The sequence below is a fragment of the Ambystoma mexicanum genome, chromosome 1p (assembly GCF_040938575.1).
Source record: "Ambystoma mexicanum isolate Mex_15411 chromosome 1p, UKY_AmexF1_1, whole genome shotgun sequence".
NCBI classification, from domain to species: Eukaryota; Metazoa; Chordata; class Amphibia; order Caudata; family Ambystomatidae; genus Ambystoma; species Ambystoma mexicanum.
The window spans coordinates 1015400945-1015425515 of NC_090921.1; the positions used below are offsets into that span (position 1 = coordinate 1015400945).

The window sequence follows — 24571 nt, forward strand, 5'->3', positions numbered from 1 at the left end:
GGGAATGTGGCAGCCGGGAAGAGGATGTTGGGGGCTTTTCACACTTGTATTTATCCAATGTAGAAATCAAAATTGGTGGTTTTGTGCAGAGGCTGCTTGAGGGCTACAGGTACAGAGGTGTCCTGCCTGCACCCGCACGCATCCCGCCCAGATCCTCCACTGCTCCCGCACACGTCCTGCCCAGATCCTCCCCACACCATAGTACCTGCTCCAGGTTTCCCTCCCAACAGCAGCGGGATGCCACGGCGACACCTCGCTGCATCCGAAAGGCCGTGGGAGAATGGCAGTATCCAAGGACCTGGCGGCTTTGGCCGCAGTGTCGCTGGGGGGGGGGGGGGAGGATCCACCAAGATTCTCAATTCACAGCCGAAGCAAGCCGCCACCCACGCCTACTGTTACTTCCTGGTCACGTGAGTACACAGCATCGCTCACGTGATCCTGTGAGGACGCACTCACGTGACCTATAAGGAAGTTCTCAGTATAAAAATGCCAGCAACACACTGCACGCTTCGCAGCTGTTTTCTTGGCAGCGAGTGGCGTTTTGGACTATTTGGATCCTGTTCGCCGGTTTTTGGACCTTGCTTACGCATTCTGGACCCGATTCTGCATATCCCCTTGGATTTGGTGATTTGGAGTTCTTGTTTTCACGGTTTTTGAATTTCTGGCTATCGGATCACAGACTTCTTTTTGGACTACCGCTTGGCAAAGGTTATTTTCAACACTGCACTGTGCCTCCTGGGAGACTCATCCCTTCCCCATCATCAGGTACAGGTAACATCCAAGGACCACCGCGGGTACTGGGTACTATGAATCTCTGTGGCTCCTCGCTTGCATCTTGCTGCTGTTGGGGCCCCTTCTTACCGGTAACCACCCAAGGGAGGGACACAGATTCGCCTTTCATAGTGCATCTTCACAGGCAATACCTTGGTAGGTGTCATTTCATGGTAGGTGTCATTTCATTCCTTTGTTAATGGGCTGTTTTTTCACATTTCTGTTTTGGAATTCACGTGTGATTACCTGTTCATTTGCAGCTACCTGGGTACCCGTGTTCCTGATTTCTGCACCTGTGGCCTCAATAACTGGCCAGGGAGTAGCATTTGGTCCCTCCCTGGCCGGTGCTTGGGGACGGAGGTAAACAGTCATCGCAGAGTCTCATCTTGACAAGAGGAAATGGTTGAGGTCAAGGTTGAGACTCAATGCTAAAGGCCTGAAGTCTCTGTCCAAGAGGTCTCCGCTATGGTAATATGTTTTGCAAGTCCCACCTGTCAGTCCTCTTGCTTCAAAAAGGAAACCACTTTAGGCAAGGAGGGGAGCAAAGATCGAAAAGTAAGGAGTGGCCAGGTGTATTGGGCCTTGCACAAGGAGCCAAAAAAGGAAGGGGTGGCTATACTGTTGCTGTGGAACGTCAGCAGGGCATAGAGGGCAGGATTCCCACTGGTGGGAGGCGACACTTTTCTCCCCACCACATGGTAATTGTACAAAGACAGATCTACTGCTGGTCCCCCAGGAACAGAGATATACTGTGACTGAACCCCTGGGTGAGGGCATCACCTGGTCGGACCAAGAGATGGTCACAATGAAATGGCGAATGGAGGCCACCCGGTAAGTTTGCCAAAAGGTGGCTATGTTTAGAGACACGGTTTTTAAGGAAATTGTCAATAAGGAATTGTGCTTCTATTTTGCCACCAATGACATGGGAGAGGTGTACCAGAAATATTTTTGGGAAGCAGCCAAAGCCATGATTAGGGGGCTTTTTATTACAGTTGAACAGACTTGTCTGACAATGAAGCTCTAAGGGAAGGAAATCTGAAATGTGACGGGGCAATATAACTTCAATCAAGGGAGAAACCCCCACCATGCTCTAAATTAAATGACAGTTGGCAGCAGTTGAAGGACCGAAAAAGAAATTGACCCAGGAACAAAGAATGCCATTTGGTCCCAAAGACAATCAGGAATAAACTTTAAAGACTTCTATCTTTGCAGCAAGACTTTGAAAAATTGTAAAAATGTTGCAGTTTAAAACTAATTTTTTGGTGCTTTCTTTAGAGACATGGTAGAACTCACTGACACATTGGGGACATAGAGGGCAAAGAATTGAGGATAAATCGAAAAGTATCAATGTTGCAACCCTAGAATTTTGTACATACATCCCATGGGATAATTCACATCCGTGTATAAAATTAAGGAATTTTAGGCCAAATCTTTAATCCCTAAAATTACAAAAATCAGAAGGGCGAAACAAGGTCCTACAGACTTGAGGATTGTACCGATATGTACTGCACATAGTATGCAACCTGTGTGTATAATTTGCCAAGAGATTGCAATGGTGTAAATGTGTGTTTTTGGCAAAATCAGATTTTCAGTAAAGTAAATGTGGGAGTTTTAGGACATTGTAAAACTCACCTCATAAACCGGACATCATTCCCTTGGAAATCCAACCAGTTGAGAGAGAGAGAGGCGGAGACTAGCACCCCTGCCCAATCCAAGTAGTTTAGGGGCATACTTAGTTAACCCAGCCCAGCATATTCTTTAATAATGTCATTATGCACAATAAATAAGGGCACCCGACAAGACTTTAGACACACTCTCTTCCCGATTCCCAGCGCTGCATCCTGTTCCAGTTTCCTTCATCTTGCACTGATCCAGATTCCAGATCCAACTACCAGGCCAAGCATTGCTAACCCTTCCAGCAAGGCCTCAATTCTAAAATCCCAATACCCAAAAGGGAGAAGCAGTGGTATTTTTGTGGGAAGCCTCCTGACACCAGCTTGGCTTGCGGACCACCAATTGTTGCACAATAACTGCATCCAGGAGGTACCTGTGCCATCCGGTGACCAGAACTATCCTTTGGTATCTAGTCCCTGCCCAGCTGATCCTGTCCCGCTGATTTTGTCCGGCTGTCCTTTTTTCTTAGACCAGACCGTGTGGTAACCAGAACGCTGACTGTCCCAAAATCCTAAACGAAAGTGGACTATGAGTATCAATAGGAACCCATAGAAATCCATAGTATACCTTGCCTTGCCCTTAGTTCCCCTCTCTAAGCCATCCTATTCCGACCCCGATATCCTGTTAAAATTGTTGGCATTATCTGTGAAACCCTGCCTTTGATTCTTAGTGTTAGCGCCGATTTTCTCTTCATTTTTGTTTTGCATAGAACATAAGCCAGTCGCAAATTGTATTAAATACATTTTCCCTGAAGGAAACGGGGTACACTACATGATGGGTTACAACTGCGGTGTAACAGTAGAGATTCACGAGTGGCTTACTCTTTTTCTTAGACATTAAATCTAGTTTACGAAAAATTAGCATCCATTCTAAAGCCGCTTTTCCATTTTCACTGCCCAATTTTTCCCAAAACGCACCTTATTCTATCTTGGATATCTCACTCAGTTTAAGAGACAGAGACCTAATTTCACCTCCATAATATACCCATGATATATATATATATCCATCTCCCTACCTAAAAACCTCAATATTTCACCTGATTTTTCAAAGAAACAGTTTTAGTAAAGTTACATGGAAAACGGAAATTTGTAAAGTTTCCAACATGTCATTTTGATTGCCAACTGTTTTAAATCTTCCACTCACTTTCGAACTGTGTGCTCTTGCTAATCCATTGCTTGTGATCGTTTGTACCTTTACATTGTTGCTTTAGTGAAGAATAATAAGGTTACTCACCGAAGTGACCAACTTACTCATAGTCCATAGTCCCCTTTCCTCCATCCTGCGAGACGGGACCGGAGCACTTTGTAAAAAGCACCACATTTTCCAAAAATGTGTCTTTCCTCTATTTTTATGCAGGGTACTGCACACGGCCGTAACCCCGCCCTCCTTAGCTCCGCCCAGCTCATTGCCCATCAGTCCTTTTCTATCGCCAGGTCAGAGACCTTTAAGCAATACAGAGGAACCTTGTTAGAGGTGACGACGGGCGGGGGTATGGAGGAAAGGGGACTATGGACTAGGAGTAAGGTGGTCACTATGGTGAGTAACCTTATTATACTCCTAGGTCCCATCCCCTTTCCTCCATACTTATGGGAGATTCACAAGCACTCCTCACAGGAACTACGGGTGGATGGAAACCCCCTACTGAAAGAGGTTCTTCAGCACAGCCTGACCAAACTGAGCATCAGATCTGGAGCTCATGTCCAAACAGTAATGTTTACAAAAAGCCGATGGGGAGGCCCAAGTAGCCGCTTTCGCGATGGTCTCCCAGGGGTTGCTTTTGAAAGGCAACAGCAGCTGCCTTGCCCAGCAACGGATGTGCGTGAATCCCTTTTAGGAGGCTGGAGACCCAGCAATCCATCTGGAGATGGGCACTTTGGAGGCCTGCTTACCCTGTGGGTTACCAAAAGTCAACAATAGCTGAGAAGAACTCCTAAATTCAGTTGTTCTGTCCAGATAGAATTTAAGGACCATTCTAACATCCAGGCAATGCAAAACCCGCTCAGCTTCCGAAGCCGTGTTTGGAAAAAAGACAGAAAGGGGAATTGACTGATTTAGATGGAAATCTAAAACCACCTTTAGTATGAAAGAAGGATTTGTCCTCATGACAACCTTGTCCTTGTGGAAAACCAAGAAGGGATGCTCCACCGACGAAGCCTGGAGCTCACTCACCCGCCTTGCCGAAGTAACGGCGACCAAGAAAAACACCTTCCACAAAAGGTGCTTAAGATCTACCGTAGCGATTGGTTTGAAAGGCTTATGGCACAAGGCCCTAAGGACCACGTTCAGATCCCACGTCAGACGCGGTTTGCGAACTGGAGGGTAAAGACGCATTAAACCTGTAAAGTGCCTCTTAACCACTGGATTTGATAGTGAGTGAAAAGGAGCACTGGTCCGTGGAAAGGTAGGCGGCCACAGTCGAAAGATAAGTCCTGCATGACAGGACATGAATGCCCGACTCTGCTAGATGAGACGAAGGACAGCACTGTGTTGATCGTAGCCCCCCCTGGGGTCCAGTTGTTTGGCTAAGCACCAGAGACAGAACCGAAGCCGCTTGCTTCTGTACTGAGACCTTGTCGAGGGCTTCCTGGCTGCCTGAATAATGCGCAGGTTATCGGAAGACCGGTTGAGATGCTCTAAAGATCTGGACTCTGGCACCATGCCGCCAAGATGAACGATTGTGGGGAGGGGTGCCACAGCTGCCAATCTCTCTGGTGAAGCAGGTCGGGGACCAATGGAAGCCTAATCGGTGCACACACTCAGATGTCGAAGCTCTGAGAACCAGAACCTGGCAGGCCACCACGGAGCTGAGCAGAAGATCATCCGATGAATCAGAGGCAGCAAAGCATAGGCCCTCATGTTGTGCCAGGGAATCTCGAGAGTATTTCCCAGAGAGGAGGCTCCCAGCCCATTTCTGGAAGTATACAGAGGAAGTTTCTTGTTGCTGACGTTGCGAAGAGGTCCACTTCCGGAGTGCCTCAACAAAGGAATATCTGTAAGAGGCCCTCCGCTTTCAATTCCCACTCGTATCTGACCATTGTTAATCGGGTGAGGGAATCTGCCGTAACATTCAGCTGGCCCGAGATGTGCACAGCCACCAGCCAGATGCCATGCTGAACCGCCCATTCCCCAATCTAAATGGCAAGATCCACAAGAGGAGGGGACTTGGTACCCCCTTGCTTGATGTTAAACATGAACACCACATTGTCTGTGTGGACATGGAGCACTTTGTTGACAATGACCGGCCTGAACGCCTTGAGCGCCAGAAGCTCCAGATCTATATGAAGGAGTTTGTCCTGGGGCGACCAGAGGTCAGAGACATTAAGAAGGTCCAACGTTGCACCCCACCCCAGAATGGAAGAGTCCATCGTGATTGTCACCATCGGAGCGGGATCCTGAAAAGCCACGTCCACTGATAGATTGCTGAGAGACAACCACCACATAAGGTCCGCTCTCATGAAAGCAGGAATTGATATTAACTTGGAGTCGGGATTCGCAGCCTGACGCCAAGAACTCCTAAGAGCCGACCTGCGTTCCCCTCATCTTGAGCCGAGCAAGAGGAAGAGCCAATACACATGAGGCCCAGAAGCCTCTGGAACCAACAGGCCGACATACTCTCTGACTGCACAAACATCTGACACATGGCCAACAGATCTGCCATTCTGTCCCCGATCAACTCTGCAGTTGATCGTGTTCCAACGAAAACCCAGGAAAGTCAGGTCCTGAGAGACCATCATGGAAGATTTCCGCGAGTTCACAGCAGCACAAGGTGGAACAGGAGCTGGAGGAGAGACTGAAGATTGCTCGAGGCTTTCAGCAGGCAAAGACTGCACAGCAGCCAATCGTCCAAATACGGATACACATGGATACCCTGAAGCCGAAGATAAGCTGTGATAACTGACATCTTCGTAAAGACACGCGGTGCCAAGCTGAAGCCAAAGGAGAGCACTCTGAACTGGAAGTGCTCCTCCCCTATGGAAAAACGTAGGTATCTCCGGTGTGGATTCCAGATCAGAATATGCATATACGCATCTTGAAGGTCCACCACGCTGAGCCAATCGCCCTTCTGCAAAGAGGACTTTTTGACCAGGTGTGATCTTGAATTTCTCTTGGGGTAGAGGGAGATTGAACAGGGAAAGGTCTAGGATGGGGCGAGGGCCAGCCTGGTTGGGTTTGGGCACTGTAAACAGCCGGGAGTAGAAGCCCTCCCCTTGTTCCCCTAGGGGAACGGGTTCCACCGCTCAGAGATCCAGTAATTTCTGAATTTCGGCTCTGAGGGAGGGCGTCCCTGATGGATGTTATAAGTAGGACGCACAACGCCCTTAGCCTCAGTTATAGTTTTTTTTCCCCAGAACGTGTGGCTCCAATCTTCTGCCAGTATGACCACAGAAAGCCTTGCGGAAACATAAGCTGCAATCGCATAAGAAATTCTGTAGTGGGGCAGATAGGGAGGGAGCGATATGGAATACGTCGTCGGACCATCCCATCGAAAGAACGTTACCAGGTAAGAAACTAACTTGTTCTTCAAGGGGATTGGGTCCTCCGATGTATTCCATATCTATGACAGACTCCCAAAGCAGTACCAACGTATGGAGGAGGGCAAAGAATTTACAATATAGAAATTTAGAATGGCCAATTAAATTGCAGAGTAAAGGACCGCCTTGCCAAAGGCCAGATCCTGCCCATGGATAGAATCTAGGGAGTAGTGTCTTACAAAAGTATGCACCGAAGCCCATGTGGTCACGAATAGGAACACCCCTCTGCAGGGCAGCAGAGGCAGTCATACCCCTAGTAGAATGGGCCCGTAAGTCTACCGGAGGGTCCTTACCCACCAAGCAGTAATATTCAGAAATTGCCAAGATAATCCATCTAGACAAAGTCTGCTTAGTAACAGCTTGTCCCAAACGCCTTCCAGCGTAACCTATAAAGAGCTGATCGTCCACTCTGACCCGGGACATGCGTGAAATGTAGAAACTTAAAACTCTCCTAGGATCCAACCTATGGAGCCTCTCCTCTTCCTTACCAGGATGCGGAGGAGGATAAAATGCCGGAAGAATGACATTCTGGCTTAAATGAAATTTCCGAGACAACCTTCAGAAGAAAGGAAGGACGAACTCTAAGGACAACCCTGTCCTTATGAAACACCGTGAAGGGTGGCTTAACAGAAAGTGCCTGCAACTCACTCACTCTGCAAGCTGAAGTGAACGCAACTAAAAAATTACAGTTTTAAGGGTCAACGGTCTCAAAGGACAAGAATGTAAAGGCTCAAATGGAGAACCCATTAGGAATTTTAGAACAAGGTTCAAATCCCAACCTGGCACCTGGAAAGGTGTCAGCGGAAACACATTAGTGAGCCCTTTGAGAAACTGAGAAATTAAAGGAATCTTGAAATAAGAACACTCCTCAGACGAGCGCTTAAATATGGACAGCGCCGCCAGGTAACCTTTTAATGGTACCCATTTGCAGGCCCTTGTGGGCTAACGAAAGCAAAAAAGACAGAACCACAGGAATGTTACATGAAAAAGGATCCACATTCTTAACCCTGCACCAGTCGCAGAACTTTCTCCAACAGAAACGGTACAGGGACTTGGTTCCAGGCCGTCTGGCCGAAAGCAACACCTCAATCACTTCTTCAGGGAGGTCCCAATCCTTATACCTCAACCTTTCAGAAGTCAAGCGTGAAGGTTGAGGTATCTGACCTCTGGATGGAGAACCTAACCCCCCCCCCTTTCGTGAGAGCAGATCGTCTCGGTAGGGAAGACGACGTGGAGGGCAGATGGACAAGTCGAGACGGTCTGGGTACCACGTTCTCCGGGCCCATGCCGGAACAATGAGGATCATCCGGGAACCGAACCTCCGCAGCACTTGCAGGACGACGGGGACTGGAGGAAACGCGTACAGCAGTGGGAAGGACCACTCCACCACAAACGCGTCTCCTAAGACTCCTCTTGGAGGAAATTCCTGCCAGGAGAACTTTTTGCACTTCCGGTTGACATTGGAAGCAAAGAGATCCCCTTGTGGAGGTCCCCCAAAGGGCGAAGATCTCCAGGAGAATCTCCTGAGCCAACTCCCACTCGTGAGAGATCGCGCTCTGCCTGCTCAGAGCGTCCACCGTCTCACTTTCGTCTCCGGCCAGATGAACTGCAGAGATCAAAACTTCCTGCTGGATGGCCCAGAACCAGAGCTGTATCGCCTCCTTGCACAGAGGAAGTGACGCTGCACCCCCCCCTTTTTGTTGAGGTAGTGCATGGCCACTGTGTTGCCCGTCAGAATGAGGACATTCTTCCCTGGCACAGTCGGCAGAAAAGCCTTCAGGGCAAGCCTGACGGCCCTCAGCTCCAACAGATTGATATGGAGTCTGGACTCCCGACGGAGACCAACGACCGCTGACTGTCAACTCGTTGGCATGAGCTCCCCATCGTCACCTCCGGCCAGGGCAGCCAAAATGGAGCCCCCCTCATCAGATTGCCTTCGACGCCCCACCACAGGAGGTCCTGGGCGACCGACGGCGGCACCTGAACGGGGTCCGACATCCTGCCGGAGGACTGAACACTGCATCTTGAGGGCCCATTGCAGAGATCTCAAACGCAAGCTGGCCTCTGGCACCAGAAAAATGCAGGATGCCATGAGGCCGAGCAACCTCAAGAACTCGAACGCTGGGAGACTCTGGGTATGTTGAAACTTGTGCACCATCTGCAGAATGTGATGAGCCCTCACCTGGGGAGGGAAACACTGCCCCAAGGATGTGTCGAGCACTGCTCCGATGTTCTGGAGCCGCTGAGTTGGCGTCAAGTGGGACTTCTAAGTTGAGGGAGAAGCCCAGCTTGTGAAGGGAGTGGCAGGTGATGGACAGATGATCCAGGACTTGCTCAGTGAAGCGCGCCCTGATCAACCAATCGTCCAGGTAGGGGTAGATGTGAATCCCCTATCCTGAGATACGCTGCCACCACCACCATGAGCTCGGTGAAAACCCTCAGGGTGGAGGTCAATCTGAACGGCAGGACCCGAAACTGAAAGTGCGAGTCGCCAAACCGCGAACCTCAGGTACTTCTTGTGCTTGGGATGGATCGGCACATGAAAGTAAGAGTCCTTGAGGTCGAGAGACACCAACCAGTCCTGGAGTAGTTGAAGGGCCTGGAGGACTTGAGAAAGAGTAACCATCTTGAACTTGTCCTTCCTGAGGAGCTGGTTCAAACCACACAAGTCCATGATGGGTCTCAATCCCATCAATCAACTGCCCAAGCAGCTTTGGCACCTCGAGTACCCAGTTTTCCACCTGGTACTACGGTGGCCCCTTTCACGTGCAGCTCCTCTCGATTTACCAAGGATGAGTAATATCGAAAGGAACCTCCCCTCCATTGCTGTCCACTAGGACGAAAAGGCGGAGGTTGGCGAACTGCAGCGCTCAACGACTTCGCTGCAGCTTTAGAGGTCTGCAACCTCAAGGCTCTCGTCAGCATTGCTGCCAAAAATATGTTAACCATCAAAGGGTATGTTGAGGAGCCGGGCTTGCACATCTGGAGCACACCCCGACTTCCGCAACCACACCAACCTGTGTATTACGTTGCTTGCCGCCATGGATCGGCCGACACAATCTGCCATGTCCAGACCCGACTGAACGGACTCACACGGCATCCTTGCCATCCTGCACAATAGCAAGAAAACCATCCCGTTCCTCCCCTTCGGGAATATGATGAGCTGCTAACGAAATACAGTTCCACAGAGTATGCGTGAAACGTGACAAGGCACACACGGAGTTGGCTGCCTGTAAAGCCATACCCCCTGAAGAAAACACTTTCTTCGCCCAGCCATCAAAATGCTTGTCGTCCCCATCGGGAGGGATGGTACGGTACGACATCTGCTTTGCCGGTGCCGCTGCCGCCTGCACCACCAAACTCTCTAGAGTGGGGTGCGTGGTCAAGTAGCAGGGGTCGCTACTGGCTGGGCGGTATTTTCACGGCAAAGACTTGCTCACTGCCGGGAGACTCTCCGGAGCTGTCCAAGCTGCTGCCACCCTTCTCTGCAAGGCCATATGGAATGGCAGTACCGGGTCAGTAAGTGGACCTTGGTCGAGGATATCCGTCAGGTCATCCTGCAGAAAATCCACTGGTTGCGCAGACCACCCCAAGTTTTACGTGACCCTCGACAAGGCGCCGGTACAAGGACTCTGCATGGGTGCCAGGTTCAGGCCTAGAGAACTCCACCTCCGGAGAGGTGTCCAGATCACAGGTCTTCAATCTGGCTATGCCCAGACAAAATCTAGTCAGGCACCACCTCAGGAACCATACCTTCCTCAGATGCTTCATCCACCTCAGAAATATAATCCAGAGGCTGGAATGAGTGCACAGAAAAAGGGACAAAAACATTTTTAGTCTTGGCCAGAGCCTTTCTACAGGGTTCCACCGTACCACTGGGTACCTCTGACAAAGCAGCCTCGAAAGGCGTCGAGGGTGTCGATGGAATCGGTGTTGAGCGTGGCGCGGACGGCTTCAACACAGTCCTTGAGGGCAGAGCCCCAAGCGTGTCCTTCGACAGCCTGGGTGCCGAAGGAGTCGACGGCTTCCTTGGAGGCGGAACCTCGAGAGAGTCCCTCGACGACCTTGGCGCCGAAGGTGTCGATTTCTTCTTCGAAGACATCACAGGCTCCAACAGTCTTGAGGGCGTCGAGGACCGGGACCAGAGCATGTCTAGAGCGAACATCCTTGTCCGACCGGGATCTCGAAGGTGCCCGTTGATCGCGACGACCGCTTGAGCCAGAAGGCGCGCGAGTGGTGTCTCTAGCACGTTCACGGTCGGAGTCGGAGTCTTTCGACGGCGCGGACGGAACGGAGCCCTGCGACTGAAAAATCACCAACATCTCCTGCCAGTATGAATCCCATTCCACAGGAGTGGAGTGCTTGTTGGGACAAGCCACCCGCCGATGGGCGGAGTCCTCGGACTAGGAAGGCGACCGATGCCGGCGCTTCCGTGAGTGCCTTGAAGAGGCAGAGGAATGGCGGGACCTTCTCCTGGATGAGATCCCACCCCCCTGGACTTAAGCCGACGATGCGGAGAGTCGCCCCTCGAATCATCAGTCGAAAGCCCAGTGGATCGCGACTTCTGGGGCTTGGCCACCTTACCTACAGAAAGCTTCTTCTTACGCTCCTGCAAGGCCTTCGATGTAAGCGACTGGCAGTCTACACAGTCATCCATGTCGTGGTCCTCACCGATATATACCAAAGAGGAACTCCCACACGTTCAGGAACTAAATGGAGCAAAGACTAAAACACAAGGGTGTTCCTGATCGAACTAAGTTGAAAACATCATTTATATGGCTGTCAGTAATTATTCAACTGGTAGCCTAAACAGCAGTATATATCAAATTGTCAGTATTAAACTTATTGGTATCTCACCAGTCAAAATAACCTTATGAGAGTAAAGTGGGTACACTAGTATAGAAAAATAAACTTTCTATTTTTTTGTGTATAGCAAAGAGAATGACAATTCAATGAGTACATAATATAACAGAAAACATACATAAACAACAGTTTATACAAACAAAGAACGAACACTGGTTGACCAATTCCGTCAATGAAAATAAAATGTATACAAAAATTAGCGAAAGTAGGGGTACAACCCCATAATAAACTATACATATGCAAATAGCATATGCATGCTTCCGAAAAAATGGTTTAATGTTGGCAGAAAAAAATATATGCCAAGATAGTTAATAGAGATGCAACTAACCCTGGCTGACCCTTACTTGTTTTAGGGGTAAAGTGAATCAAAATAAATGACACAAATCATGCACTAGGCAATGAATGCTGTGTGTAGGGCCTAATTTCGGCTGAAAAGAACATCAACATAAACATTAACACACAAAGTGTTGTGTATTGGGCCTAATTTAAATCAATGGCATAGGTCATGCACCAAACAATGAATGCTATGTATAGAGCAATATCATACTTTTTGGTTAGAAATCACAACAATATTAACAGTGTCGCACAAATATACATTTGTGAAATTGAAATGTACACTTACTTTTAGGTTTGACAAAAAAGTTATATAGTGGTTTACATAAGCTGGCATGAATCATGATACAGGCTGAAAGGGGTGTACAACGCCTACCGCTATAACGCGTGCATAGCCACAGTGATAAAAAGCAGGGGAAAACAGGGCCTGCAGTTATCACTTGTGACTAGTTGGCGTTTCGGTGGTATATGAATAGATGGAGACCACCTTCATCAGGTACACGGATCTTGACAATCAGCCTTTATTCGCACAGTAGGTGCCCCTGAAATAATAATTAGAGGGGATATTTAGAGCTCAAAGGTTATGCTAAAGAGTGGGAGATAAACCAGAGATCATGACAATATATGGTGAATGCATCAGGCCTCAATCACCCAACCACTGGGAGGCTGTAGCCCCATAAGTGAATAAAAAGATGGAGAGGTGAATATAGAGAGTAGCCCTGGTAGTGTAGAGTAGGAAACACCCACGTGGAAAAATTCAGAATGAATGCAATTATGAAGAAGGAAGTATATAGTGAGGCAAAAGGATGACCAAACCAAAGGGATAACACAAAAGACAAGTAATGCCAAATCGTACCTTGGATGGCACATACTACGCTTGCCAGGAAAAAATTGTCATGCAGTCAGAGCATTGTGATGACATACTAGGGAACCTCGAATACAATATCAGGCTAAGCTGGTGAAAGAAGAAACGTTGTAGCTATAAGTGTGAGAAAGCAACGTAGTTAGCATACCGTGTGTTAATCACACTAAAAATAGAGGGACTCACCGTGTTTATAAAGGGAACCTGTGGCTGTTTGCATCAAGCCATTGTGCAAAAAAGATACAAGAGACCTGAACGTGACAAACATACACGAGCTGTTTAGAAAAGGTATTATTTTGGAAAAACAGACATGCTAGTAAAGCATATACAGGAACGTATGCAGTACTAAACTTACTGGTAAGACCTCATCCGAGTGCATACATCCAAGCAGATACAGCGCTGAGCTAGCTGCTATGGGCTCCTACCGATGTCAGCTGTTTGCCGGCAGTGTAGGAGTGAAGTGCCAGTAAACACACATAGCGCTCTTCCAGGGGCGTGAACCGCATTGGGAAGAGAAAGTGTGAACAAAAAAAAAGGACTGAAACACGGAGTATTAAGATGGAGACCGTGGTCCATATAGAAGGATTGAAGGGCAGAGAAAGAGGACTAACGCTAGCACTGCTATACCAAGAAATGTGCATTGTTGAGCAAATCTTGTTTTATTGGAAGGGGCTAATGTCATGCAGAGAGAAATAACATAGAATGTGTACAATAACTAAATAGGAAAAATACTAGACAATTAGTGAGGGGATGAATAAAATTGAAATTGAAAGCGCTATATGGCCAATATACAGAATAAATAGATAGGAGAAAATGTAAACAAAAAAAAAAAAATAATGATAAAAATGTAAATATAAGGGGCTTTAATGCCACAATGGAGATGCCTCATTTAAGCCATTGGCGATTGTGTCCAATTGGAAAATCCATCGGGCCTCTTTGTTAGAGAGGGCTTGAGAGGGATTGGTAGAATTTTTTACAACATCAATCACCCACCAGCGAAAATCCTCTGTGGTATGGTCATATTCCATAAAATGGCTCACTAATGGTGAGTCGATTGATTTGCAACGAATCCTGGAACGGTGTTCCGTGATTCTAGTATGGACTGGCCGTGTAGTTTTACCTATGTATTTGAGCCCACATGGGCACTCAATGCAGTATATCGCTCAGGCAGTCTTGCAATTTGAATGATGTCGTAACTCCCAGGGTTTGCCGCGTACAGAGAATGTTTTGGTTCTAACTGCAAATTTACAGATGGAGCAGGACCCACAGGGGAAATGACCCGTAAGTGGGCGAAGATCCCAACTTGTTGTGGTGGATCTTGAACTTTTATGTGAGGAGGATGCATGGACCAGTTGGTCCTTGAGATTCCTTTGTCTCTTCATTGCAAAAATCGGGGGTGGTTCTGCTGGTAAGGCTAGTTGGGCCACTGACCAGTGTTTCTTAATGGCTTTAATGAGAAAAGTGTGGGGGCTATATGTGAGGGCACATACTAATTTGTTGTGTGGCTCGCTATCTTTAGGTAATAGTAAAGTGTCCCTAGGAGTGAATCTTGCTCGTTTATAAGAATTGGTGATCAATTTTTTGGGGTAGCCTCGCTGCCGAAACTTAGCGGTCAAATTAGTGGCATGATAGTCATAGTCGGCTATAGAGGTGCAGTTTCGTCTTATGCGCAAAAATTGGGAGTAGGGTAAATTTTCTTTGAGAGTGCGTGGGTGATAACTGTCAAAGTGCAATAAAGTATTGCGATCTGTGGGCTTAGTGAAGAGAGAGCAGACAAGTTGATAGCCTGATGTTGAATAAGTAAATCAAGAAAGGGGATTTCGATGTTGCTCGTAGCATGAGTAAATTTGATCGTCTGGTGGCAGGAGTTCAACCAAAGTAAAAAGGAGTCAAGTTCAAGGGAGGAGCTATGCCAGATGAATATAATGTCATCTATATAGCGTCTCCAACTCTCAATATATTGGCGATATGGATTGATGTCTGAAAAAATAAATTTAGACTCAAAATCAGCCATAAAAATGGTAGCAAGACTGGGAGCAAAGGCCGCTCCCATTGCGGTGCCTTGGGTTTGCTCATAGAATTGGTTTTGGTAAATGAAATAGTTCTTGGTAGGAGCCACGGACAATAATACCATGATAAATTCAGTAGGGGCTTTAAATCTCTGTGTAGAATGTATCAAATTATTTCTAACAGTCCATGGCCTCGTCACGTGGAATATTGGTGTACAGTGACGTAATGTCAAGTGTTACCAGTAAACTAGTAGACGGGTCAAAGGCCTTGCCTTCAAACAGAGAGATCACTGCGGTACTGTCTTTAAGGTATGTCTCTGTTGGCTAATGGGCTGAAGGTACTTGTCGATAAATTGACAGACGGGTTCCAAAACGGTACCACAGCCTGCCAATATTGGTCTTCCCGGTGGTTTTTCCAAATCTTTGTGAATTTTTGGGATTGCATAAAATTTGGGAGTGGAACAATCAGGTTTGTTTAGGAATTGCGCTTCTTTAGAGGTGATCCAGGAGTGTTGTAAGGCGTAGTTTGTGATTTCCAAAATAGTCTTCTGAATGTCTTTTATAGGGTCTTTACGGAGAAGACCGTAACTACCTGGTACATTGAGAAGGTCTAGAACCATAGTATGGTATTGTGACTGGTTCAAAATTACTATACCTCCACCCTTATCTGCCGGTTTGATGACTATTTGAGGGTTATTACTGAGAGATTTTAAAGCTTGTTTCTCTGTGTGTGACAGATTATACCAGGTAGACCTCTGCTGTTTTTGTAGGTCGCTAAGGTCTCTTAGGATACATTTCTCAAATGTAAGAAGTTCAGCCGGCATGGTGTTATCCTCCGGAGTGAATGTGGATGGTGGATGCAAACCCGTTTCACTTTCATCCAGTGCATTGTGTTTATCTGGGAAGAAGATCTTGAGTCTAACTGACCTGAAGAATCTTTGAATCTCAGAGTGCACAGTGAACCAATCAGTGGGATGTGTAGGAATAAAGCGTAGTAAGCGTAGTATGTGCCATCCAAGGTACGATTGGCATTACTTGTCTTTTGTGTTATCCCTTCGGTTTGGGCATCCTGTTGCCTCACTATATACTTCCTTCTTCATAATAGCATTCATTCTGAATTTTTCCACATGGGTGTTTCCTACTCTACACTACCAGGGCTACTCTCTATATTCACCTCTCCATCTTTTTATTCACTTATGGGGCTACAGCCTCCCAGTGGTTGGGTGATTGAGGCCTGATGCGTTCACCATATATTGTCATGATCTCTGGTTTATCTCCCACTCTTTAGCATAACCTTTGAGCTCTAAATATCCCCTCTAATTATTATTTCAGGGGCACCTCTTTTTCTACTGTGCGAATAAAGGCTGATTGTCAAGATCCGTGTACCTGATGAAGGTGGTCTCCATCTATTCATATACCACCGAACTGCCAACTAGTCACAAGTGATAACTGCAGGCCCTGTTTTCCCCTGCTTTTTATCACTGTGGCCATGCACGCGTTATAGCGGTAGGCGCTGTACACCCCTTTCAGCCTGTGTCATGATTCATGCCCGCTTATGTAAACCACTATATAAAACTTTTTGTCAAACCTAAAAGTAAGTGTACATTTCAATTTCACAAATGTATATTTGTGCGACACTGTTAATATTGTTGTGATTTCTAACCAAAAAGTATGATATTGCTCTATACATAGCATTCATTGTTTGGTGCATGACCTATGGCATTGATTTAAATTAGGCCCAATACACAACACTTTGTGTGTTAATGTTTATGTTCTTTTCAGTCGAAATTAGGCCCTACACACAGCATTCATTGCCTAGTGCATTTTGATTCACTTTACCCCTAAAACAAGTAAGGGTCAGCCAGGGTTAGTTGCATCTCTATTAACTATCTTGGCATATATTTTTTTCTGCCAACATTAAACCATTTTTTCGGCAGCATGCATATGCTATTTGCATATGTATAGTTTATTATGGGGTTGTACCCCTACTTTCGCTAATTTTTGTATACATTTTATTTTCATTGACGGAATTGGTCAACCAGTGTTCTTTCTTTGTTTGTATAAACTGTGTTTATGTATGTTTTCTGTTATATTATATACTCACTGAATTGTCATTCTCTTTGCTATAAACAAAAAAATAAAAGAAAGTTTATTTTTCTATACTAGTGTACCCACTTTACTCTCATAAGGTTATTTTGACTGGTGAGATACCAATAAATTTAATACTGACAATTTGATATATACTGCTGTTTAGGCTACCAGTTGAATAATTACTGACAGCCATATAAATGATGTTTTCAACTTAGTTCGATCAGGAACACCCTTGTGTTTTTAGGTGGTCCTCACTGGGGCACCAGAGGCAGGAGGCATCATGCGAATCAGTCACCGACATCTTGGACCCGCAGTCCCAAGACTTCTTAAAATCCGGCCGCGGGGTGGAAGACAACGAAGACATCATGGAAATCTTCACAACGAACAGGTTCGAAGAACCGAGGCGTGCCGAAGCGAACACGTTCGTGGAAAAAACAGAACCGAGGCTACGGGCATGACATCCGGTGACGTCGGCTCGACGGTGGCCCTCGAGGACAGTGTATCTACGTCATCGACGCAGGACGCAGAAAGATTTTCCGAAGCAGCACAGCTGTGGTGATTACTGTCAGATATGGAATACGTCAGAGGACCCAATCCCCTCAAATTGATTATTTGTGGGTTGAGGGAACATTGCAGGGGGAAATTCTAACTTAAGTGCTATCTTTCCTAAAATCAAAAAGCTCCCGCTCCCTGGTGTTTTGTAGATGTGTCAATAGAAGGTTAAACTAAGTGCATTGCTTACTTTCCTATTGTTATCACGACATTGGCGATTGCTGCCCCATATTAAAAAGTGTATGATTTCTTTTTAATTTTCAAATAAATATATTTTATTTTACCAACCAGCCTGGTTCATGGTCCATTGCGACCCAGGGTATTTGAAAAAGGTGTGATAGGAGTGGTGTACCATCTCAATATTGAATCTAATAACATAAAAAAAGTATTTCAGTCGTGCGCTGCATACTAGGCCGAGACCAAGGTGTGCGTTGCCTGACTGAAATCCTTAACAGAAGGAAGGAGGGTTTGCATGCGAATCCATGCAAGACCCATGCTGGATAACGAGAGCTATAGATAAGTAACTTTTTACTTCTCCAGCATGGGGTCTTGCATGAATTCACATGCTCATGAATATGATTACACAACCACAGGAGGTGGCAAGGCTCAAGAAAGCAATACACTTACCCCTGCAACAGACTCCTCAAACAAACAGATTGCACAACACTGCCTGGCCGACCCAGGAATCCTCACTGGAACACCTGCCGATGCAGTAGAATCTTGTGAAGGTTTGGGTATACCTCAATGTAGCAGCCCTGCAGATGTCGAGCAGGGACACACCAGAGAGAAAGGCCGCCATAGCTGCGAAGGCTCTGGTGGAATGGGCTCTCGGGGACCTGGAAGCAGACTATGGCAAAGCATGATGCAGCCGGAGACATGGAGATGGAAGCCTTCTACAGAGCTTTCCCGTGTCCCACAGGTCCAAAATTGACAAAAAGCTGAAAAGAGAGCATGAGCAATGTCCAGCAAATGCCACGCCCTCAGCGGGCTAAGCAGGGGTCACTTACAAAACTGGCAGGACCAAAGTTTAGGCATGAAGGAAGGATGAGTTTGTAGAACTACCTTACCATAGTGGCGTGGAAGGACAACTACGGATGCTTACAAGAGAACCTGTATTTCCCTGACCCACCTGTCTGAGGTGATTGGAGACAGTAAGGCGGTCTATCACAACAAAAACTTTCAAGGGTCTTGATGCAATGGTTCAAACAGATACCCCATCAGTTTAGACAGTGCCACGTTGAGCTCCAACGCCAGCGCAGGAGCATTCATTGGAGGGAATGTCCTGAAGAGGCCCTTAAGAAACTCTTTAACGAGCCAGTAGGAGTTTTCCTGGGGTCTGTATGTAACCGGATATGGCGGCCAGGTGGACCATGAGCGAGGTCATCCATGACCGAGAGCAGGTACAGAACCCGCTGCGGAGCAATGACTTGCAGCAGTGAAATCTTCCGTGGAAGGCACCACACTATAAAATGCTTCCACTTTCAGCAAGCCAATGTAAAGGGGGCCCAGGCTTTCGCTAGGGTATTCTTGCATTCCAGAGGCAGCAAGCAGTGTCCAAATTCGAAGGCTGCAGGTGTCAGGCCGTGAGGGTCCAACGCTGGGTCATGTGCAGTATTGACCCTCCTCTGAAGAGGTCGGGGAGTGGAGGTAGCTTCATGGCCTGAGCAATCAGACATATATTTGTATTTTGTTTATTTGTAGTGCGCACATTGTCCCCGGGTATCTGGGTGCATGTTTAAAAGGCAGTTACAGCAAAAAGATACAATATACATAATACATTTTAAACACATTTACAAACAGTTCAGAGCACCTTATAGCGATGAGAGGAACGAATCTAAGTATACAGTATAAACAGACTATGTACAATGAGCAGGCGGTAATGGGAATAACAGATGTCAGGGTTATAGAGAGGAGGCAAAGGCATCCCGTTCATGTAGCCACAATTTGGTTTTAGCTTTGAAAGAATGGAACTGTGGAAGGTTTCCAAGAGTATTGGGTAGGGTGTTCCAGAGCTTAGCAGCGAGGACTGGGAAGCTCGACCCTCCGGCTGTCTGAAGCTTGAAACTGGGAATAGTCAGTGTGTGAGCATAGGCAGATCTTAGGGATCTAGTTGATGCATGTCGTGTGAAGTGCGTGGATATGTAGGCCAGGGCTGCGTTGTTCTGGGCCTTGTGGGTTAAGGCGAGTGCTTTGAGGGAAATGCGATGAGTGATGAGTAGCCAATGCAAGTTGCGTCTAGTGTTAGATATGTGAGAGCGCCTAGGTACGTTGAGAGCTGCCCTTATGGCGTTGTTCTGCGTGACCTGGAGTCTATCAATGTTTCTTTGACTAGTCCCCAAGTAGAGGGCATTGCAATAATTGATTTTGGACATGAGGAGGGTTCTGGCGAGAATCAGGCAGTTCTCCGTTGTCAAAAAGGGGCGACATGCGGTAATCAGTTTACAAGTATATGATAACGCTGAGACAACTGCGTTGGTTTGTCGATTGAGGGACATGTGGAGTCTAGATATATTCCAAGTGTTTTGGTGACGTTAGAGAATTTGATATCATTCCCATCAATAATGAAGGATTTGTATTTGGGGTCAAGTTGAGTGAGTTTGTATTGAGAGCCAAAAATGATTAACTTTAATGATTACATGATTAAGGCTGAGCCCATGATGTGCCATCCAGGCCTGGATGACAGTGTAGACTACATTGAGTGCTTTGGCATCTGTTACATAGTCGCCAGTGATAGGGATGAGTATCTGGGTGTCGTCCGCATAATTGGTGTAGGGACACCCAGATAGTCAAGTATATCAAACAGTGGTTTAGTAAACACATGGTAAAGTGTGCGAGTTACACAAGATCCTTGAGGGACTCCGCATGGGACGTGGGCAGGCTCAGCTGCGGCTAGGGACGATAAGACCCTCATGGTTCTGTTCGCTAGGAAAGAGCTGATCCAAGATGTGGCTGCGTCGGAGAAGTGGGCTGCAATCTTGAGGTGGTGGCAGAGGATTTGATGATCGACCAAATCAAAGGCTGCTGAAAGATCAAGGAGCAGGAGCACCCGTTTGCTCTTGCTTTCAAGTCCTCGATTTGGGTTTTCAAGTCAATTAAGGCTGTCTCCATACCGTGCCTAGGACGGAAGCTGGATTGTCTAAGCCCTATTTGATTGTTGGTTTCAAGGTAGTCCTGGATTTGGAGATCGCCCGCTCGATCCAGAATTTTAAGAAGGTATGGCACAGTGGTGATGGGCCTGTAGTTAGAGGGATTACTGGGGTCGAAATTAGGTTTGATTAAAGGGATGACCCAGGCATCCTTAAGGTTGTCGGGTACAATGCCCGATTTGAAGGAGGCATTGATGAATGAGGTAAATAATGGGGCAAGGTCATGTGCGTCTTCCTTTATGACCGGTGCAGGGCAGGCGTCGCCTTGGCAATTGGAAGGCTTGAGCTTCGTTATGATATTTTCGACTTTCTTAATGGTAAGGGGTGAGAAGCTGAAAGGTTTGAAGGAGTGTTTAGGAGATGGGTTTTGTAGGATGGGGTGTTACCCGTAGAGTCAGAGAGGTGGCTTTTTTTGTATTAATTTTGGCTTGGAGCATGGCAATGTCGTCAAGCAGTGCCTTATGAATGTTGGAACACCACTCGGTGTCAGGGGTGCACGTATCAAGCGGGGCAACTGGAGACTCAAGTTCCTTGAGGATCTTGAAAAGTTCCTTGGTGTTAGATTGGGCTTGAATTATCCTTTTGTTGTACACTTCCTTTTTTGCAGCAAGGATGGCTTCTTTGTAGGTAAGGGAGGCTGAGGTAAGGTTATTTTTGTTGAGAGAGGGTAAACTTTTCCAGTGAGCCTCAGCTTTTCTTTTTTCTTTACGCAGGTCGCGTAAGTGAAGGGTAAACCAGGAGTTAAGGTGGAGCCGTGGTTTTTGTTTGCGCAATTTGAGGGGGCAATGGTGTTGAGGGCTTTTAGTATGACACCGTTGTAGGGTTCTACTAACACTGTGGGGTCCAAGCACGTGGAGGATGCAGAGTTCAGTAGAGGAAGGATAACTGGGAGTAATTTCTCAGCCACAATATCCTTTTTGTTGGAGTGGGAGAGGCAAGGTTGGGCTTAACTGTGGGTGGACTGGAGTTAATGGCGAAGGATATTTTGTAGTGATCAGACCATGCGCAAGGAGACAGAGGTAACGTTAAGCGCACAGTTCATGTCAGCAACCCAGTCAAGAGTGCGACCCTTGATATGGGTGGGCTCATTGACATGTTGGGTGAGACCGAAGTCGGCCAGGAAACTTTCCAAGTCAATGGCTTTGGCATCATTCATATCTTTGTATTCTAGATCGAGGTCTCCCAATATAATGATTGGAGAAGGTCAGAGTACCAGATCTGCATGGGCCACACTGGTGCAATGAAGATCATTTGGCAGCAGCAACATCCGAGTGTGTTGATCACTCATAGCAACAGAAGAATTGGAGGGAAGTTGTACAGGAAGAAGCCCTCCAAGGGGAACGAGAAGGCATCCCCAAAAGTCTTCGGCTAAGGTCATCCGCTTGTCACTTGGCGTTGGCAGCCATTGCAAAGAGGTTGATCTGAGGGAGTACCCACTCACTGAAGAAATGCAATGGCAGAATAACAGCTCCCTGCTGAGAGAGTCCACAATGGTGTTCTGGATTCCGGCCAGGTGAAATGGTACGAGAAACGTGTGCTGAAGAATGGCGCAGCGCTATAGAGATTGCGCTTCCAAGAAGAGCGCTCTTGAGCATGCGCCTTCCTGATGTAAAACATGGTGGTAGTCCAGTTTGCAATACTTTTCCATACCAGCTCAAAAGATTCAGCACAGTTCATAGGTTGATGTGCAATTCCTTTTCCTCTGTGAACAGGCTCAACCAGGTAGAGTGGGCATTCCTTAAGGCCATCCTAGAAAAGGTGCGATATAGGAGAATTCATTCTTTGAAGGGGACGACAAGGGTGCCCTCTATCGCCACTCCCATTTTCCCTAATGACAGAGCCCCGAACAGTTGCAATACGTAACTCAAACATTGAGGGTCTTACATTCGGAGGGGTAGAGTTCAAGAAGGCACTGTCCTATTTTATCTCATGAACATAGAAAGCACAATCCAACACCTGAGGGAAACGCATGCAAAATTCAGCGAATAAGGATTAACCACACAAAGTCATGTGCGCTATCGGTAATGGGAGAAGGTGGTGAAGAAATCGAAACAAGATACGTAGAAGGAATGCTACTGGTAAATTAAAAAGAAAATACCTAGGAATATGGGTCATGAGACCTAGCAAGGTTGTATGAACTTAATTAGGACCCCTTGCTGCAAGCCTTAAAAGGACGAACTTGCCAGGTGGAACAATTACGTGGCTGGGATGGATGACGGCAGTGAAGATGATCAATTTGCTGCCAAGGGTGATGTTACTCTTTACAATGCTGCTGGTCGAAGCCTAGACGCAATTCATATATAATCCAACATGAAATGCCCAAATTCATGTAGAGGTGGAAAAAGGCAGGAGTTAACAAAAGGCAGCTAATAGCACCGAAAGACAGGATTTGGACTGCCTGAACCGAGGGCATTCTTGGTTGCCTCCCATCTTAGAATTTCTGCAACACATGAATTATTGTTTTAGAACATACTGGCTATTCTTGGAGTAAAATAAAAAAAATTAATTGAAAAACAAAACCTGCCTTTTTTCATGTTCTGTGTGAACAGTACCATTAAGGGTGGTGTGGAAATGCATGCATCTTAGGGGAACAGTTGGAGAATTAAAAGTACTTCCGTTAATCTATACTCTGAATTTTTGATTTTGAAAATATTTAAATATGCCATGCAGATTATCTCCCTCAAGTTAAATCAAAGACAACAAATGTTTGCAGGCCCACAATCTAGATTTAAAGTGCCATACCTGATGAGGCAATACAGAGGAAAACTGTGCGCATAAACCATGCCCAGAAGGCCACACAGTAAAAGTTAGTCGGTTATCATATGTTATGCCTTCAATAAAGTGTACAGTGGCCATGTATTAGTTAGGACCATCAGGGGAGGAGATCTCCTTGCTGCAAGCACTGTACTGAAGGCCATGGTGGTAGGGGTTGTTCCAGGAGGTCTAAAAAAATGCATTCCATCTCTGTCCCCTAGACTGATGCTCACAACATGGAAAACGAATGGAACAAAACATTTAAAATGATAACCAGCAGAAGATTGTAAATTGTAAAACATTGTGGAACACCAATTTAACTACTGTCAAGGACCCTGTTTTAAGGACAGTAAAATCAAGAGAATTCTGAAATGTTAGTGAGAGAAACTAAAATGTTTAAAGGGTTAACGAAGGAGTGAAAACATTGTCAAGGATTAAGAGGAAGTATGTTATTGATGGTTAGAGCAGGAGTTTGGCAACAAAATGCAAGACATTGAGGATAGGGAATACTTCAGAAAATAAGTCTACAATGAACCCCTTTGAGCAGAAAAGGAAATGTTTGCCTACCTAAACTGTGGCCATTCTTCGTATAAAAGCAAGTGTTGTTGATTAGGTTCACGCAGCATCCAATAACATCCCCAGTAGTGAAAGTGGGACCATAAGGCTGGCCAGTTCCAGAGGAACAGAAGGAGTGGCCATCATCACCATGGTAACCATACGAGTGTTTGTCCCAACCTTAAAAGAAAGGTGAACATTGAAATAAGCATCTTATAATAAATTATAATCAGAGGTGTGCACAATATTTCACTACTTACTTTGTACCAAAGCTACATTTGGGGTCATTAAAAAGCACTTCCTGAAAACATGAAATTATCCACATTGGTTATGGATAGCAATAGGACTCGCCCCATAAACAAACCGAGCAGCAAAGCCGAATCAGGTTTTGAATTCACGATATCCAAATTGTGTTTTTCTCGATCTTCT

The 24571-nt window shown here is 46.4% G+C and overlaps 1 protein-coding gene across 1 annotated transcript in view; it reads right to left on the reverse strand.

Annotated features, from left to right (window-relative positions):
• RANBP10 (RAN binding protein 10) overlaps window positions 1-24571 on the reverse strand; it is a 1189242-nt gene that overhangs the window by 804650 nt on the left and 360021 nt on the right. Inside the window, exon 4 of the mRNA XM_069655248.1 lies at window positions 24155-24322. Within this exon, the coding sequence (XP_069511349.1) occupies window positions 24155-24322 (168 nt within the window). The remainder of the gene's footprint in view (window positions 1-24154; window positions 24323-24571) is intronic.